Genomic DNA, 19340 nt, shown 5'->3' with positions numbered 1-19340 from the left:
TTTCTGAAACATTCAAAAGGGTTTTTGCTGTTGTTGTATTCTGACTGTTTACAGATTATCTTGTAATCTCGCAATCACAATTTGCCTTATAATTTGTTGTTTACCTTTGTGTTGCATAGCTAAATATTGTTTTACAAGTTAATAACCGACCTACTACAACTTCTTCTGATGGAATTACACATGATCTATCCTGCTATCATAAAATATGTTACAAGTGCATATTGAAGGATCGTCATTGCAGAATGCTTTTTGAATCTGTCTTTGTGCTTTAAGCAAGTTTAATAGCTAATTCAAACATCATATATCATAGTTTCAAAGTGATCCAGAATCCAGGATCTCTTGTAGATCATCACCAAAATCTAATCAAGATTCCCAACATTTCCTGAAATTGTCATCAAGATTCATCCAGAACTTTTTGAATTATCCTGCTAACAGACAAACCAACGCAGGCATAAACATAACCTCCTCTGCAGCGGCAATAACAAATATTTAGCCCTTAATTTTTTTATGACACTTCTACACAGCTAGTTAGTGTTTTCTGTGATCCTGTTTTCTTTTGTTTGGTTTTAACAATAATGTAAATACTTTTTTTCCTTGTTTAGATTTTCAATTCACTACTACATGCAGTGTCATGACATTAATTTATGTGCATCCAAATAATATGAAATAAACTGTGCTGTGAATGTGTGTAGAAGTCAGCCATGATGTAAGAAATGTACTTTTAGTGTCGGATGTTTGATTATTAATGCAGCCTCAGATGTTGGGCCCATAAACCAGCTAAACATACTGCCAGACAATCTTAAGAAAGGATTAGTGTTGTCTTTCCTGTATGTGTGTGTGTGTAGGTGTGTGTGCCTGTATGCAAAAGAATTGAAGAGGTGAGTGCTTGTGGCTTGTTATAACTACTGTCCCTGATGTAGTCCTGTCTTGTGAATTTTGTTTAAATAAATTTCTGTTTTTAACTTGTGTCTTGATTTTCATGTCTGACTTCAAATTTAAAAAGTGTAGAAAGTAAAGCAAAAACCAAAACTGCATAGATTTTATAAAAACAGATACGCTTTTTAGGTTTCTTTACACCATTTGTTCTCATTTGGGATATGCATATGCATTTATGTTAATCCTGTCCTATCTGTGCTGAGTTTCCATGTTCTCCCCGAACTCTCCAAACTATTTAAATGCTATGCGAACTCTCCTTCAATGGACCCGAGCTGTCAAATCAAATCTGAAGCTGAGCCACTTCCCGAAGCAATCACGTGGTACAGCCGGGCAGCGAGGCCTCTGACGTCATAATTAGTGGCCTCGATACGCGCTTCCCGTATTACCGGAAGCGCGCCTTCATTGCTCGACGCACGCTTCGAAGCCTCGGCACATCTCCGAGCATCGCTGGTAAAAACCGAAGCTAACTAGTGTAACTTTAGCTACTGGATGGTTAGTTAATTCACCTGTAGTACCGAAGCAGAATCTGGGATGGACCAGGACACGAAGGAAACACCTGAGCTGCCTCTGGAGGTGAGTCATGTTATTTAATATACATATAAATATAAATATCACGATGAGTAAAAACAGGAGTGCCTAGCGTCCAGAGGGACTTTGTCTTGCAGGATCAGTGCACTGTATAGTAATGGGACGCTTGTATTGATATTCACTCTATTTCTATCTGCAGATGGTAGTTCATATCCTGAGCTTTCTTCACCCCTCAGACAGGAGGGAAGCTTCTTTGGTCTGCCGCAGCTGGTGCATGGCCAGCCAGGACCTGCGCTTCCAGGTACGTTCCACAGCACGTCTGAAATGTGAATCAGGTAAGAACTGCATGTATGTGTGTCACCTTGAGGACTGATGTTTGCTGTTTGTCTCTTTGTGCAGAAGAACATCACCTTTCGTTTCCCGGCAACAGCCTCGTCTGTGGACCTGATCAGGGGTCTGGGCAGAATGTCACGCTGCAACCTGATTATCAGCCAGCTCGATGGGTTCAGTGTGTCCAGGTTGCTGCTTCTGGAGGTGCAACGCATTCCTGATTAAAACTGGGTTACACTAAGGGGTTAACTACTTGGGTTAGCACGAGGGCTATAGATTATTTTTAAAGAGGAGAATATTCATATCAGTTGAACGATGAGGATTTTTGTAACTATTTATTCTGTTCTCATTTCATGTCAAGGCCTTGTGGGGAAAAAAAAGCCTAAATTTAGTTCTTATTGTTCAACTCGGAAACAGTTTGACCTCAGGCGAGAATTCTTTTTATGGAAATGTGATTTCTTTCTATCTTTTCTTTTCAAAATTCGTACATAGCCAGGCGTATTTGAATGGATCAGTCTTGTCGTTTCGTAAATTGCCATCCTAACAGGATGCAGTTCTAATAAAGTGTCTGTCTGTCCGTCGATCCGTCCGTCAGTCCATCTGCCGGTCAGCATGACCTGATAACACTCAATGTAGGACATCATGTGTGTTGACCCTTGACACAGTGTTTTATTTATTTATATATATATATATATATATATACTGTAACATTTACACTGACAATGTCATTTTCTTTTACTGACACAGCAGTAAGTATATTAGAAATTACCTACTCAGTTTGTCTTCCTGTTACCTTTACTTCCTCAATTGATTGCATATTTGACTGTCTCCTTTTTCTAGTCTTGGAATTCTTTGCTCTGTCTGTCTGGCTTCATAAATGTCTCTGCTTTTTATTTCAGGTTGGTCTCTGCTTGGGCTCTAAGTTGCAGAGCTTTGCCATGCCTGGTAGTAGTATAACGGAGACCTCTCTGCTGGCCCTCCTCCCACGCCTCACTTCTCTTCGTCGGCTGGACCTCAGAGGCTTGGACAGCCTCTTCATGTCCGGAGCGTTCCTCTCACGGAACAAACACAGAGACCAGGTATTTATTTCTCTCTCTCTCTCTCTCTCTATATATATATATAATCGGGGGCTTGAGGGATTCCAGCCCACATAATGACAACTAAGAATTAAGACTTGTAGTTCAAGACCTCCACGTATCGGTTAATGTAGGTATTATCTTGGCAATGGTAACATTTCCTCTCGATGTCCACGTCCTTGTTCCAGGTCAAGGCAGCTCTGTCTGGTTTGGAGGAGCTGGACCTATCCGACCTGCGCTACCTCTCCAACATCACCTTCGGTCGTCTCACGGACTGTACTCCACGCCTCCGCCGCCTCTCTCTGGCAGGGTGCCACATTGCTTTTCAATCCTTCCGGGATCCAGGGTACCCGATTGAAGCCGTTGATCGTTCTTCATCATTGTCACTGAGCTACTTGCAGATGTTGTTAATGGAGCAGAAATCTACCCTCGTATCTCTGGACCTCAGCAGAACCTCCATGACCCCTGTGTCACTGCGTGCTATTACACAGGTCAAAGATACCTGCATTCCGTGCATCAGCTTCTTTATTGACCGTAGCTTGCTTTTATGTTGAGATTTCATTTATGATTCAGTCTTTTCATAACTTAACATGTCCTTTAACTTCTTTGACTTTCAATTTCTTATCTTAAGAGAACGCAAGGCATAGGATTGTGAGTTGTTTTGTAGCACTTCTTAAAGCTCCGTCTATTTTACCAGGTTCAGGGTTTGGTCTTAGAGGAACTGTGTCTTCATGGATCTAAGGAGCTGACTGACTATGCAGTGGAGGTTCTGGTGAAGCACCAGCCGAACCTCCAGAAACTAGACATCAGTGCCTGCCCTAGGCTGACTAACAGGGCTGTCGAGGCTGTAGTGCTGGGCCTGAAGACACTGACTCACCTCTCCTTATCCCACGACTGGAGGATCACTGAAGATGGTACCCAGATTGTATATTTTTGTGTATCGCAGACTTGAAGATTGATTTGTAAATACAGCAAAGCTTATATCTAATACATTATTAAAAGTAACTCCATTACTAAAAAAAAAAAGCATTAAGCTGGTACCTGGTAAGGTAATGATTTCTTCTCATCCACAGGCCTCACTGACCTCCTGTCTGTGTCGTCCCTGAGGAGTCTGGATCTATCAGAGTGTCTGCACATCAATGGAACAGAGATGGTGAATAGCTTGGAAAGATTTGGTGTTGCCAGAGCACAGTTGGAGACGCTCAGTCTCAAGAGGTGTCCCTACATTCGGGTCAGTCTGTGCTTTTTTTTTTTTTTAACCGTATTTGTTCATTTGAACGTCTGTCTGTTAAAGTACATTAAACAAATATCTTCATTGCCCCCTCTCCACAGGATTCCACTGTTTTCTCTCTCGCCCAGTTTTTTGGGAATACTCTCCGTGAGCTTGACTTGACATCATGTGTCAATGTGACTGACCTGTCTTTGCGCTCTATAGCCACATGGCTAAAGAGGCTTGTGGTCCTGAGGCTGGGCTGGTGTAAAGAAATCACAGACTGGGGCCTGCTGGGGATGGAAGAAACAAGAAAATGTGAAGCTGACAAGGAGATGGTGAGGACCACAGATGTGAAGAGTGAAATAAAATGAGGGAATAGCTATGTTGATGCCTTTCAGGCTACAATGACTGCACCTTTAGTAAAAAAAAAAAAAAAAAAAAGAAATCGTATCATAGTTACAGGTACTGTGTTAATGTTCTTATTACAACAGGGAGACAAGGGTCCGAGGTTCACCCGTACATTTGGCAACATGGGCTTCTTCATGCCCCCGCCGTCGCTTCTCGATGAGCAACCCAAGCCAGTGACGCATAAGGAGCTCCTTAAGCGACAGCCTGGAACTTCACTTTTGGCTCTCCGAATGCTGCAGGAACTGGATCTCTCCGGCTGCCCCAAAGTCACGGATAGCAGCATCACACAGGTGGGAAGAAAGGTTTCTGGCAGGGATGCTAGAATATCTCAAACTGAAATCATCAATTTCTCACCTCTTCAGGTGGTGCGTTACCCAGACCTCCGCCATCTATCTCTCTCCACCCTGCCAGAGATCACTGACGCCAGCTTGGCATCGGTTGCCCAGCACTGCCGCAGCCTCACCAGCCTGACCTGTAGCCACTGTTCTGGAATCAGTGACCATGGGGTGGCACAGGCTGCACCATATCTGCACAGACTCCAGCATCTCTGCCTGTCTGGTTGTGGTGACATCACTGACAAGTGAGTGACTGAACCTTATATCTGCTGTACCTGCAGCCACAGATAAAGGAGGAAAACCTGATCTGTCTTTGTCTCTGATGCTTGAACTCCCCCAGATCCTTGTTCCTCGTGGTGCAGCAGTGTAAGCGTCTCAGAACACTCCACATTTCAAGGTGCCAAAAGGTCTCCGCAAAAACCGTCGATCTTCTTCAGTCACAGCTGCCCTTCTTGGAAATTTCCACTGCTAATTGTTTGCACTCCGAGTGACTGTGGCTGGACCATTTCATTCACAAAACTCTCTGACAAAAGCTCATGTACCTTTATGAAAATTTAAGAAAAACTGAACTAAGATGTTCAACTAAATAACCAGTCACTGAAACATCACAGTGTGGCTGCCACAATAAGGAGAAAATATTATCTCGGGTCGGGAAGTCCAGATCATGGTTTTTTTGCCCCCCCGAGTCCGAGTCATTTGATTTTGTACCGATAACGAGTTCTGAACCAATACTTCTATAATACATATTAAAAAAAAACATCGTGAAAAAATGGATGCAGAATATCCCTTATTTTCTATTTTATTCATCTTATTTCAACATTTAACTCTTAAGCAGAGAACTTTTGTGGCATAGCTTGAACATTCAAGTAATAAATAAAATACTTTTTTCACTTTGGACTTGGACTAGTGCAACTGGAAATATTAAATATGAATATTTTAAAATCAAATGAACAGCACCTCAAAGCAAGGTTTTTGCTATCCACTTCAAAATACTTCCACACCGCAGACATACCCGTGTGACTAGTAAAGCTGTGAAAACATTTCTAGATAATATAGTAAGCTGAACCTGTTTTATTTTACTTATTTATTTTTTCCTCCCGCTGGTAAGCTTATTGTATTGTATTTTTTTTGTTTCATGTTTTGTATTGACTTGTTATGCAATATCTTTCAATATAAAAATAAAACAAATACTCGCGTGACTAGCTTCAAGCTGCTTCCGTATTGTGCAAGGCAAACCAGGCTCACAATGAAAGCACGGTCTGAGCGAAGTCCTTGTCTCGATTCAATAGAAGTTCAAGCAGCCTTCCAGTAATGCCCGTTGGCTGAATAGAACGATTACTGTGAATACTTTTCTACTGCAGCTTTCTCTTAATGACGTAGATTAGGCAAGACCAAAGGTCAGCGCAGAGCAGAACGCGAACGCCAATCTGCAGTGTCTGCACGGACAGAACAGTCAAACAAGCCTCCCCACTGTTGTTGGAGCCGGTTCACGGCGCACTGAGTGGGTTTGTTGCTTTCTACTCTGTCAGTGTGAGACGAGTGTCTTATTTTTATATTGCTTGAAAGGACAAAAGCACTGTCATACTATGTCTTCTTTCCCTCATTCAAACTTGTCTGTCTCTCATCACCTGTCAAACAAACAAACCGTCCAATACAACCTCCACGGCGGAGGTAATTATGATCATTATCACTCGTTTATAGATTCCTGGAGTATATTTGTTGTTGGACTTTATTATGGGTTTTCTTCTCCACAGTACATAGAAATAACATGTGTGTGCATTTTGATGCCTTACCAACTTCATCTTAAATATAATTAAATTAGATTTAAACAAAATCTTTATTTTATTCTGGATTATTTTATCGACAATTTTTAGCTTCTCCGAGCCTCTTAATAGCGCTGCCTATTTTAGAACCTGAATAACTAAATGAACTGAGGTACTGCAGCACTTGACTACATCCTAGAAACTGTTTCACTAAGATACTATATAATAACTTTGTCAAAACAAGCACACTCTGCACCAGCAAACAGAGGTAGTCTCATGTGAAAGTAAAACATCACAATTAGCCTTCTGATACCAAAAGTCGATAATATGAACTTAGAATGCATAACTTTCATAGAGTATTTTTATTTGCTATTTATTGAGAGAGCTCGAGAGAAGAACGTGCAGATTGCAATATACACAGAGCACAATGAGGAATGATGTGGTTAGGACTATAGCCTAATTATAGAAATATCCCTTTATATTGTATGCATTGTGGAATAATTATTCATTATAACACTTCAGTCAAAGCGAGGCTTATAGCGCTTTTTTTCCTCCTTGATGGTCAGTTTATTCATGTAATGTCAGACAAAGTGGATTAGACCAAGTAAATGGTCCAATCCAATGAAATAGGACCCGTCAGTGCTTGAGAAGCTGCTACTAGCGAGTCTGAGCATGTCGCCTCCATCATAGTATAAAAAGACTAGGGTGATTGGCTATAAAATACTGCATGTTTTTTTTCTTCTAATTATCAAATTATCAATTGTGCCAAAGGTGCAACTGCTATTGATTCAAAACAGAGAGAAACAGTTGTGTGGTACCAAATGCAGAGTTGCACTGCCATCAGAAAATAAATTATGCAAAGCTTTCAGAGCAAAACCTGCAGGTATATTTAAGAAAGCAGCTGTTGAAAAATACAAATGAGTAATCTACCACATTTTGAGACATAAAAATCTACAGCCCCAACCAGCAATAAGCGTCAACACATACAGGACTCATTCATGGGTCATACATAATCCTTAATATATTCAAAAATATAAAATGAATACAAAACAAAATGAAAGTACCTTTACTTGAGTGGTTTTATCGTATAAGTATAATAATATACAGTGTCTGGAGTTTTTGTAGCTGGCAGAGGAGCAGGAACCAGAAAGAAACCGCAGTGATCAAGAACAGGCTGCAGTGCACATCCATTGCTGTAGTTAATAGACGTGCTCTGCAGGATTTCTGCATTTCATTGTTTCACTTGGAGAAGATGGAGAAGACTGGAGAATCTGTATTTGAGGTTATAAATCTGCATAGATGCACAACTCTCACCACACGCACAGATACACACTCTTTATATTATATGTTTATTTACACATGCACACAGTCTCTACTGCTCAGTCTGGCTGAAGTCATAGCAGAAATTGTAGTTGCTAGGTGGTCTGGGGATGACCGGCGCGCTGTCGGGAATGGGAACATTCTCAAGGTCCAGGAGGCGAAGCTTAATTTCCATAGAGAGGAGGATCTCCAGCTCACTGCGCATGGATTCACTATTCATCTCTCGACCCAGGAGAACGCTCAGTCCATCCGTCCAGAGGCAAAACTGACAGAAAAAGGACCCTGATATTAGTACTGTTCATTACATGCACACAGAAAAGAGGAAACCGATAAAGACTCACATCAGTCCTTGAGGGGGCGATGAAGTTCAAGCTACGCTCTTCTGCGTCGTATGTAATGCTAAATGCCAAGTCTTGCACCTCCTGCAGAACATACAGAATGACCATGAGATGTCAACTAACAATGGGTGAACACTGGGTCTTAAAGATGAGGAGTGTTGCGGACCTTGTTCTGTTTGCCTTTGTTCTCCTTCATGTGAGGACAGTCTTTTCCCATCAACAAGCATTTGATATCCGCTACCGAAACTGACAGCAAGAGAACGCACAAAGGAGATTGAGTTCATTTCATTCAAAGAAGCAAAAAAAAGAGCTCCAAAATCATTTTCTTGGCCAATTTGCTCCAGATGAAACTCACTCTTCTGTGTCAGTGTTTCAATCGGTGGATTGTCCATGTCTTCAACCAAGTCAGCATAGTGGAGCATTTTGTGATTGGGCGACAAGCGGCAGTACCATAGTTTATCTGAGAAAACCATCCACAGGTTAAGTCAAACAAGACAGTCTACTGCTTTTCTCTAAGCATGCATGAATGCGCCGTCTCACCTTGTCTGCGTCGGCTGCTGATCTTCCTAAACATCGTTCCGTGACACAACCTGTTGAGTCTCTGCTGTCGGATCAACTCGAGCAGCTCTGGCTTCAGCCGCTCTTTGAGTTCACTGGAAAGAGACACACACTTTGAAAGGCTTCAGTCCTGTACTAGTATTATATTGTAGCTCTGCGGACATGCTTGCAATGAAATTGAGACAAAAGCTGCAGAACAGAGCACATTACCTGTCCTAGATAATAATTAGTGCTCATACAACACATTTTTCTTCATAGTTTCATGGTAGGATTCACAACCAGGCTCTTTCCAGCACATAGCGCCAATACAAATAAGAAGAATAAAGCAGTTAAATAAATAAATAAGATACATATTGCAACACATATACATATTGCAACATATAAAATACAGTACCGGTACTGTACATATTGAACGGGATCTGCGTTCAGAAAACACAAAGAGCCGCACCTAAGTGCGTTCCAGCACCTCCCTCTGTCACGTCGTCCACTTAGCATCAGCGAGAGTCGTTCGCGTCGTGTCTACATTGCACTTTTTTGTTAAAGTTTTGAGTTACTGTATTAGAATACAAAAGTGTTTGTAGGCGTGTGGGAAATGGGTAGGGGTACAGTAGAGGGGTGGGTCGATAACAGTGCACAGACGGCTCGTAACGGTAGATAAAGCAGCATGAAGGTGCTGCTGCATCTTGTCGACATCCTGGTACTCACAGAACAGGCGGAGCGAGAGTCTCTTCTTGGTGCAGCCGCTCCGTCTGCCGTAGCTTTAGGATCTCGTTGTAGTTGAGAGCGTTGACTTTGTTCTTGAAGAGCTCCAGGGAGGTCGGCTTGCTGGACAACGTCCTGGTGATCTGCTCCCTCACCACCTGCATGACCTGGGTATGAAGGTAGGGTCACGCACATTAAGTCTGGGTCAGCCATTCTTTCCACGTTTACACCCCATTAGAGCCCCCAGAACAAATGTTTCAATTCAAAAACGTCTTGTCTTTATATCTTAGGTTTGCTCAGGAAGTCAAAATGGACTTTTCTCCTCCGATAAGACACATCACCAGGGAGTGTATGGTACGTTTCTTTCAGTTCAGGAAAACCTCCTCTTTGTGTACAGCCAAGTTACAGGCAGCCAAATTCACAGCGTTTATTTTTGATTCGACAGCAAGAAAAAGAGCTGCAACTTTGTGTGCTCACAAACAAAAAGTAGTTTCATTTCATTTCATCTTGATAGACAACATAAACCACACCCTCTGTCTCTGATAGGCTCGTGTGTTTTCCCACCTGAGCCTGCACCCCTTCCACTCTGATCTCTCATAGTCATTGATAAGTTTGCTCTTTATTAACCCAATTAGCTGTAGCATCTGCTGCCCCACACCCTCCACATCAAAGGACAGACATGCATTTGGATTTTTGGATGAGTTTGAAGCTAGTCTGCAATGCTAGTTAATTCCTTCACCAACTAACTCAGTCATGCCCACGCTGCGCTACTCGTCGCTAACGCACCTTGCCAAAGTCCTCCTGTGTGGCTCTCATCTCCTTCCAGGTCTTGTTGAGCAGCTGGATGCAGACGCAGAAAAGCTCCTCCAGCAGACGATCCTGGCTGAAGAAGAGGGGGTGGTAGTCACACCTCGTCTCTGAAGCTGCCGACGAACGGAAGGGAGGGAGGGAGATGAAAGGTCAGTCGGTTCAACGGAGGTTACCGACTACACCATGAAATCTAACTCACGGGGTTCTCCGATACGAAGGATTTCACAGAGGATGAGCGTGAGCTGGATGCTGCTCCTGGCAAAGGGACATTCGTGTTTGTCTTCTCTGCTGCTGTTCTCCAACACAAACTGAAGAAACAAATCAACACGAGCTTGAGTTGTGATATTGAGCCAAGTAAACCCGACTCGCACTATTAACGTTACGCGTTAAAAACAACTGGGATAATAAACTGAAGCTTACGGTCGATGGGTTTAGAAAGGTGAAAATGTAAGAGCATCAATAACTGTAATTAGATAATAAAAATATATACCTCAGGTATTTTTCTTCTCATTTTAGACATGGGAATGATGACTTATTTATCAGTTACGATAAAAATGCAGAAGATATTCCCGTCCATAATATAATTTTAAAAGCTGAAGGTCAAATCTCTCACCCTGCTAAAGGCGTCAGGATAGCGTGCAGCAAAGTAAAACATGGTGTCCAACGCTAGAAGGCCAGGAGGCGTTCGCAGCAAGTCCTGACCGGGGTTGCTGTTGTTCTGAAAAGATACCACGGAGAGCCGTTAACCAAAGTCATCGGAAGAGGCAAACTCTCACAGCCAGGAGGATCGCGTACAGAGAAGCCCAACTTCCTGAACTCTTTGGCGCAGAGCGAGTGTCGTCTCTCGTTGCTCAGACTGTTCTCACTTTCTGTCTCAAACGCTGCCTGGCGTAAACTGTGAAGGACGTCTCTCTGCTCCTGCAGTCACAGGAGGAAGAAAGAGATGGGTCAGGACAATAATAAAAAAAGGAGCCCTCAATTATTTAACGCCCTCGCTGTTAGAAGAGCGTGTGTGTGTAGCGCGACTGGCAGACAGTTTAGCCAGATGATTTGATGCGTTATGACTCACCGAGCTGTAACAGTCCAGAGGCGTCCTCATGCGAGGCTCTAGGTGGTTCAGGGTAACCGACTGCAGGACGTAGAGGTAGTGGGCCATCTCGTCCTGGACCGAGTCAGAACTGTGGATGATGTTCTGCAACAAAAATCAGTCATTCTCCTAAACGCGTCAGCTCTGCACAAGGACCCTCGGGGGGGCTTCTTAAAGTGAGGAAGTCTCGTGAACTTTAAATGTACAGAAGGAGGTGATTTACTTTATAGATGTACTGCCGGAGATTGTCCTTATTCAGGAATGCAAACATGTCCTGGAAAACAGACGATAAAGACAAAAAGAACAAAGTGAGAACAAGTCAAGTGTCACAGCGATGACGTGTTTCTGACGTGGGGGGGCGATATTGTGCCAGTCACTGCTCGAATGGCTGGCTGAGGTTCAGCGTGTGAGACTTTGGCCTCTCTGTTACCATCGCATGCTGGAACACGCGTCTGTAGCTCAACGTGTTCGGGAGCGACTCGCCGATAAGAAGGGCGGATTTGTTGACCTCCTGCTAAAGTGAGAAAGTGTGTGCGTGAGGAACAAAAGCAGGTTGATGGAGGGCTTAATGAAGGAACTGTCTGTACAATGACCGGGGAGTAGGTGGGTGGAGGGGGCAGAAATCTTTACAGGGAGGATCAGAGAGATGAGTCAGTTCGAGAAGCTTCACATTAAAGCATGAATGCACCACAGTAAATAGTTATGGTGACTAGAATCAGGTGTGTTCAGCTGCAGGCGTGTCTGTCTGGATGCACAGGGAGGCTGTGAAGCAAACCTACACGCCTACCTGCGACGCAAGTCACTTTGAATAGCTCCGGAAAGAGGAAGTCGGTAAGAACTGCGTTTGGAGGAGAGGAAAAGAAAGCTCAGCAGCACCTGTCTGTCCGAGTCCCCGGCCGTTTGCAGCAATGCCATAAGCAGAGCCATGGCTTTGGTCTGGATCTGCTGGTTAGACCTGTAAGACATCAGGGAGGAGAAAGATACGCAAACTAACAAAATGGTGTGAAAAGCAGCAGATGAAATGTTTAACACCCCTGCTTTACATTTACAATAACTTCCTGTTACAGAGACAATGCTGCTACCGAGAAGCACTTCAGCCTGTCTGTGGTCGTATGTCGTCTCGCTGTCGAGCGTGTTGTCGCTTTCACTTTCACCGAGAATGAATATTTGTTTTGTTTTCAGTGCTACATCTGAAAAAAGATGAAATCATCATCATCAAAAAAATAATATGATTGGCCTCTAAATATAAGTTTCAAAGACACAAATCTGTCGTCGGATTAGTTGCTCGTCGGCATGCCTGTTGTGAATGTGGGACTGTGGTAGAATTCTGTTCACACCAATGTCAAAATAAATTTCACATAGATACATAATAAGTGTGGGGAAAAAACTGCTGTGTTACTTTCAGCTAAGGTGAATGCAGCCTCAGAAAAGCGCCCATTTCTATCTTTTACTTACACTCGGAGGTAAGCGTTGAGCCTCTCCATAGTGACTTCCTGTTTGACCTGCAGGAAGAGGCTGTGGCTGCTGAGCACCATACTCTCCAGGATGTCCAAGGACACCTGCTGTATCGATGCATCGGTCGGCTTGGCGTTGACAAAGCCGGCAATCTGGATGGAGAGAAACGGTAAGAGAGTGTCGGCCCGGCAAATGGAAAGTATAAATCCGTGGCGCGACAGATAAAGCACCTTCTTGATGAAGACAGACGAGAGGTTCTCCCAGGAAACTATCCCGTGATCCATCAGTTCCATGAAGGCCGTCAGCGTGTGGGTCATAATCACGTTGCTCCTGAACATATGAAAAAGGAAACGCATGTTTAGAGTTTGTTGCCACTAAATCGGAACATGCCAACGCACAAAGCACAAAGCACAAAGCACTCACTCATGAGCGGCCTCTACTATCTTGACCAATAGGAGGTGTCCGTCCCGGTTGATAAACTCTTGAGCAAAGGTCACATCAGTGGAAATGCTCGCCAGTTCCTTCAGGGAATCGCACCGCACGCCGGCGTCAGAGCTCTGGATACCTTTGTACAAGTCCTCTGCACAGCGACCCTGCGTTCGCCAGAGGCAGAGAAGCATCAAAATACACAGCTGCAATGCAACCCCCCCCCCCCCCCCCCTTTTGTAGTTGTTTGAGGTACGGTACACAAGCTCTTTGACACTTACCTACAGTAATACCTCCACATACGAGCATAATTCGTTCCTGGACCGAGCTCGTAACTCAAATCAATTTCCCATATAAAACACCTTAAAACAATTTAATCCGTTCCGGCTGTCTAAAAAACACTCAAAATCAACACATTGCTATATACATACGCACACAATTTAATAAATGATATACAGTATTATTGTAATATAAAATGTGCTTTTATTATTAGATTAAGTTGTAGACAGATGATAGCACTAATGGCGGTGAGCAGTGCGCTGGAAGAGCGAGGGATACATGGACACTATTCCGCCTTACACGTAGACTTACATAGACTTAGACATAATAGTTACACCTTTGGAAGGCTTTGTCTTCCCGACAGCATCCTTCTGTTTGAGGATTGTACACGCTCGTATGTCGAGGTGTTACTGTACTTGTAATTGGCAGTGACAGATCAGGACCGTGCAACGGATTGTTTCCTGCATGATGTCACTGAAACAGTGATCGGAGTGAGAGACCCAGGACAAGAATGTGGGGAGGGGGAGGTGAAAGTGCAGCACGGCCGGGTGATGCAGACTCACCGGTGCCTTGGCCAGACGCAGAATGCAGCCGTTCTTAATGTCCAGACGGTTCTATGACACAGACAAGGATTGGAAAAAAAAAATGATTGTAACCTACAGGTGACTAGCATCAAGAACAGGCTGCATTATCGATTAAGATACAAGGAGACCGGTACAAGGAGCGTTCTCTGCAGACGCATCAACCTTTGCTCTCCTGTGAGGCGTTTAATTTAAGTTGCATTGATTTGCGCGTGGATGCGACTCACCGATTCGGTGATGTAGGTCTGCACTCCGTCTGCGTACTGCACAGCGTAGTTCTCATGACCTGGGAGGTTCCAGCTAACAAATACACACACATCGACCATCACAGTAAGAGATCAGATTATAATTATCAGGATGTAGAGGCAGCAAAAGAACCGGCTGTGTTCAACTCACCCATCACACACTTCCTTTATTACAGCAGACAGCGGCTTTTTCTGCAAAGACACAGCAAAGCCTCACACAGTTAGATTTATATACAGATCCTCATCATTTAAAAACACACAACCTGCTGCTTACACGCGGGTCATTGCATTGCCGACACTGCCGGTGGAGCTGAACGCCTGCGTCAGTAAGAACATGTTGTTATTGGATCATCACGGCGCCACAACTATTCCCGCTGGCTGCAGACCTTGCTTGCCAAGAAGAGGAAATCCTAGAGCTAGCTCGACGCTTTCTGAGCGATGTCAGACTACTTCCATGTCTGACTCTCACTTATCCTGCCATTAGCGGTAAGTCGGCGGTCAACCAATAAAAAAAACGTCTTTGGGCTCTGTGGTAGACCCAGAGACTGTTCTGTTGCAAAGTGGCAGGCGACACAGTTGACCAATCAGACGCGTGCATTGAAGCCAGCGGGTCCAGGATTGGCTATTATGTAAAAATAAACTACTAGTGCATGGACGTTCACAACAAATCGACCAGTGGCATTTAAATCCACTCTCTCAGAGACCTTCTAAAACGACCGACAATATGCAACCGTCAGACGCACCTGCTGTCCAGATGCAGCCTAGTGTTTGAACAATTGTGCTCGGCAAAACACTGAGTAAAAAATAAAGAGGTCAATATTATGTCAACAGAACAGACAGACTGGGGGGGGGGGGATTAGAGCAAAAAATATGAAGGAGGAGAAGGACATGAAGGAGAAGAAACCAAAAAGGAAAAAGTAATTTGCATAATCCTTTGAGGATGTCGGGGGGGAGCCTTTTGATTGCTGTCAGTAACACAACCATCACTAAAATACACCGCATCATGCAACCTGCACGAAAAAGAAAGAGATAAGGTGCCAAAAATCTCTTCAATCTGATAGGCTCATAAATTTGTGATGCTTTCGGGCCCTGCATTTGGCGTGTCAGATTAAGCTGCAATAAAATAGCGGTGCGCCGGCGTGAGCATGGGAGGCTCATGGGTGGGAACAAAAAACATACAAGAGAGACAACCAGAAGGAGAACTACATGTTGAGGACAACTGCTGGCGTTTCTGTGCTTTGGTTTACCAAGGCCAGCTGATAAAGCAGTTATGAGAGGAGGCGCTTCCTGAAAAGGCTTCACTGAGGACAAGCTATTCCCGCGCTCGGTCATCGTCAGAGCAACGGGAACAGAAACTAGAGCCTCGTATGAGATGCAATCGCGACATGGGAAGCTTGTGTATCCGGACGGCCAGCGATAAATTCTTATGGAATCGACGTGCTCGTCTGTCTTACCTGGTCCAGCTGTATGAGTTGGGGGTAGGCCCCCGGCATCTTGATGGCTATCTTCACTATGTCCTTCAGCTGTTGCATGATGGCAGCTCCTGACTCCAAGACTCTATGCTAATAGAAAGCGAGGAATGAGGATAATAAACTCATGTTATGAAGTCTGTTTCACAAAGTGATCAAGTGTATTTTATGCCTATTTTGACATGCACGGTTCCGGTGACGGTGGATCACATGGTGCGACCACAATCACCTGGAGCTCATCATCAATAAAAGTAACACATTTATGGTCGATAAGACAAACATGCAGCGTCAAATAAAAGCAGGTCAGTAAAATCCTCTTGCAGCCTGTTATGAAGTCACAATGTTAATGGACCTTGAACAAATGTGTGACATTTTGTCATAATCAGCGTTAAAGTTTTTGATTTGTGCTCTTCTGAGGAGGAGCTGGAGAATCCAAAGCCTCGCAGCAGTCACTATCGTTTTCACTACGAAGATGGAAAGCACAGCGTTCCTCTTTCACTCATGCATTTAAAAAAGAGATTTCTCAGAGTGCAGCTTATGAGTCAGCAAATAAAAGGGAAAGCTTCCCGTCCGGTAATGGCTTTTCAGCAACAAAGGCTATTTGTGGGTTTTAATTCCAGTATCTGTATAATGACCATTGTGTCTTCCATCTTGAATAACAAGTGTGTGTGTGGGGGGGGGGGGGTAGCTGTGTTAGGAAAACAACAACAATAACAACAACATCCTCTATATATGTGTAATAAAAGTGTAAATGTAAATGTAAATAACAATGACACTAGTGAAGACCATTAATGGAAACCCTTTTGGGTTTTTTTTTGTCCTGCGTGGATAAAATGCTGAAATATGACTTTTCTTTGCAACGTAAATCTGTATTCCTCAATCTAGAGCTGCACCAAATACAGTATAACGAGTTCCTGCTATCCTACTAATAAACTAACAAACAATAAAAAGGGCGAAACTGTATCCTTGTTGGATCATAGAGGCGTTCTATTATATCATGACACATCTTATTATAACAGAGCATTAATATCCTAATATTGATTTACAGCTCCTGCACTTTTGGTATAAACTAAAAAAAGAAAATCTAATTGCAATGGAATCATACCAGACAAACAAACGCAGAGTTAAAATACTCCAGAAGCCTCCCAGTACACTGGATTAAACTTGTGCCTGCAATTTCCCCACATTCACGCAGACCTGTCTGGACACGCTCAAGGCTTCATGCAACACTGGGAAGAGCCGAGGCTGCTCTGACACCCCCCCCCCCCCCATTACATAGTATCCTAACTCCAATCTCTTTACTGGCTGGTTGGATGACCCGCTGGTGGAAATGAGAAGACAAATGAGATGAGAGCATTTGCCTGTGAACCTTCACACGTCAAGTTGCTTGTCTTAGTCACGTGACAAATGTGCATGCTATAGTGAGTAGATATTGGTGTAATAATTGGTTAATAGTTATTACAAGTGCATAACATAAGGTTTAGTGATTACATCTATATTCCTATATCACCCCAGAGTTACAGTATTGAAAAAGTAGTGATATCCTCATCAGAACTATTACAGCATGCAAATCCATTTTACACATCTAATCATAAATGTACTGATCAGAGTAATAACTACTTAGATGATGCAGCTCTTCAGTGTGGAAGCATACTGTTATAAATAAATGGAGCGCTGTGACTCGACAGAGACATGCCTGAGAAAAGCACATCCTATCCTAAAGACATGAGGGAGCAAGAACATGAAGACATTTGAAAACCCACTGAAACCGAGGCTCTTCCTGCAACCAGAGTATTTGGCTCTACTTTATAATCCCGAAGACCAGGAAGGGGGACAACAATTAAATGATCTGTTGTGTATTTGATCCTTATTCTACAGGAACCGTTCAAAATTGTAGCTGTATTGTGTCATAATGACGCCTGTTGTAAAGAAATATATAACAGACATGGAGCAAGTGGAGTGGAGCAATTTAAAAATGAATGCATTTGCAGATTTGGAAAGATTAAAAGATCCCCCCCCCCCCAAAAAAAAATAAAATGTGTGTGTGTGTGTGTAAAAATGTTTATCTTGTGAATAAGTGGATTATAACGTAAGATATGTAGGAAAAACGCTGATCGATAGATCGATAGATCTCATTACAGTGGTTTAAACCCGAGTTGTTGCCAGACCTTTGTAAAAAAAAAAAAAAACCCACACAGGACAAGGTTGTAAAAAAGAATTCTGAGTGACTGCTGCAGAGCTTTTTTTTTCCAGACTGCTTCCTACCTGGTTTTCAATCGATAAGTCCGAGCGCTACTGTCATTTGTCCTTCTGTCGCCTCGGAATGAACGAGCTGAGTCCGCAGGGCCGACTTCTCCCGGAGAAACTCTCACACGGTTCCGGAAAAGAGGAGGGAACTCATCGCAACAAGTTTTCAGGACCGATTAGTTGGCTGAAAAGTTCCGGGTTCGTTGGAGTCGCTCAGTCGAGCGTATTAAAAACAAAAACAAAATAATCTAGATTTAGATAAAGTCTTTCCGGTTGTGAATTTCAAGATAATAGCCTTCTTATGAAGCGTCTTCTTTCCCGCACTACGTGTTTTGATATAATCAAATGCTTGTCAGTGGCTGATGGACTGACGTACTTTATGTATCTCATGGCGTTTAGTTGCGTTTATATTCTTTCCTCCAAGACGCAACCGTTTCATTGCGTACTTTTATTCTGAAGATAAAGTATATCTGCGGAAATGCACTTGTTGAATGTTTTTTCAGACCTAGAGTCTCTTTTCTTCAATGATTTCCCACAAGTTGAAGATGAACTAATTCAGAGTTCCGGATTGGGTGCAGCTGGTTACAGTCGCCCCCTGCTGTTTTCCCCTATAAACAATGTGCACCGAATAAAAAGGCTATACTGTATTGACTCAGATCCACCTTATAAGTATTAGATACAAACAATTTCACGCCAAGGAATATGCAGTGAATTTCGGGACTATAACTATAGTTCATGGAAAATAGGCAAGCACAGTTCAAAATCTGCAGACATCGACGGTTGCGCGCCAATAATCTCGTACCGTGGGGGGTGCACGAACATGCGGAACTTAAATTTTGGTTCCCCCTTACGTCTATGTTTATAATCAAAATTAATGACATAGATATTCGAGATACCTTGGATGGCAGCTACACAGACAATTTAACATTTATTCGATTCATTCAAGTTGCCATAAAAGTGAAGCAATCTTCGCGTTGATATGGTCGGTTGGTAAAGATTGCGCGAGAAGGCATCGTTCTCGCGAGACTTCATAAGGAGGACATTTTGGAGCGTGAACAGCGTGCTTTTGTGCTTCGCCTAGGTGGGACTTATGAACGGTAAGAAAGAATCCGTTATAATCCATCTAAATGCGAACTAAATACTATGCAGATTCTGTTGTCATTTGTGTTCTTGTAGTGATCTGCCTACAGAAAAGAAATAGTGACGACAAGGTGGCAAGGATGGTGGACAAGAC

At 43.2% G+C, this 19340-nt stretch overlaps 2 protein-coding genes across 2 annotated transcripts; one reads left to right on the top strand and one right to left on the bottom strand.

Annotated features, from left to right (window-relative positions):
• Window positions 1-1395: 1395 nt before the first annotated feature.
• Window positions 1396-5928, top strand: fbxl9 (F-box and leucine rich repeat protein). The gene is made up of 11 exons (XM_068739760.1): window positions 1396-1509; window positions 1664-1765; window positions 1864-1998; window positions 2694-2873; window positions 3059-3361; window positions 3568-3784; window positions 3944-4101; window positions 4203-4418; window positions 4575-4781; window positions 4854-5071; window positions 5167-5928. Exons 1-11 carry the CDS (start codon window positions 1468-1470, stop codon window positions 5315-5317), a joined length of 1929 nt encoding a protein of 642 aa, XP_068595861.1. The 5' UTR covers window positions 1396-1467; the 3' UTR covers window positions 5318-5928.
• Window positions 5929-6966: 1038 nt separating this feature from the next.
• elmo3 (engulfment and cell motility 3) lies at window positions 6967-15922 on the bottom strand. The gene is made up of 20 exons (XM_068739130.1): window positions 15845-15922; window positions 14542-14582; window positions 14373-14445; window positions 14128-14178; window positions 13283-13452; window positions 13090-13189; window positions 12860-13011; window positions 12281-12359; window positions 11628-11678; window positions 11387-11509; window positions 11113-11235; window positions 10931-11035; window positions 10517-10625; window positions 10294-10430; window positions 9511-9674; window positions 8788-8900; window positions 8603-8707; window positions 8414-8493; window positions 8251-8331; window positions 6967-8174 (listed from the first exon to the last, which is right to left on the bottom strand). Exons 1-20 carry the CDS (start codon window positions 15920-15922, stop codon window positions 7962-7964), a joined length of 2148 nt encoding a protein of 715 aa, XP_068595231.1. The 3' UTR covers window positions 6967-7961.
• Window positions 15923-19340: the final 3418 nt, after the last annotated feature.

Source organism: Brachionichthys hirsutus, chromosome 5 (genome assembly GCF_040956055.1).
Source record: "Brachionichthys hirsutus isolate HB-005 chromosome 5, CSIRO-AGI_Bhir_v1, whole genome shotgun sequence".
Taxonomy (NCBI): domain Eukaryota; kingdom Metazoa; phylum Chordata; class Actinopteri; order Lophiiformes; family Brachionichthyidae; genus Brachionichthys; species Brachionichthys hirsutus.
Note: the sequence above shows the minus strand (reverse complement) of the source record. Positions and strands in the feature narration are given on the sequence as shown.

Excerpts from the sequence above, each read along its gene's own strand:
- fbxl9 (XM_068739760.1), top strand. The coding sequence starts at position 1,468 with ATGGACCAGGACACGAAGGAAACACCTGAGCTGCCTCTGGAG. Across the intron at positions 3,362-3,567 it reads CACTGCGTGCTATTACACAG|GTTCAGGGTTTGGTCTTAGA; the intron begins GTCAAAGATACC and ends CTATTTTACCAG. Across the intron at positions 3,785-3,943 it reads CTGGAGGATCACTGAAGATG|GCCTCACTGACCTCCTGTCT; the intron begins GTACCCAGATTG and ends TCTCATCCACAG.
- elmo3 (XM_068739130.1), bottom strand. The coding sequence starts at position 15,922 with ATGCAACAGCTGAAGGACATAGTGAAGATAGCCATCAAGATGCCGGGG. Across the intron at positions 11,679-12,280 it reads CCGGGGACTCGGACAGACAG|GACATGTTTGCATTCCTGAA; the intron begins GTGCTGCTGAGC and ends TCTGTTTTCCAG. Across the intron at positions 11,036-11,112 it reads TCAGGAAGTTGGGCTTCTCT|AACAACAGCAACCCCGGTCA; the intron begins GTACGCGATCCT and ends GTATCTTTTCAG.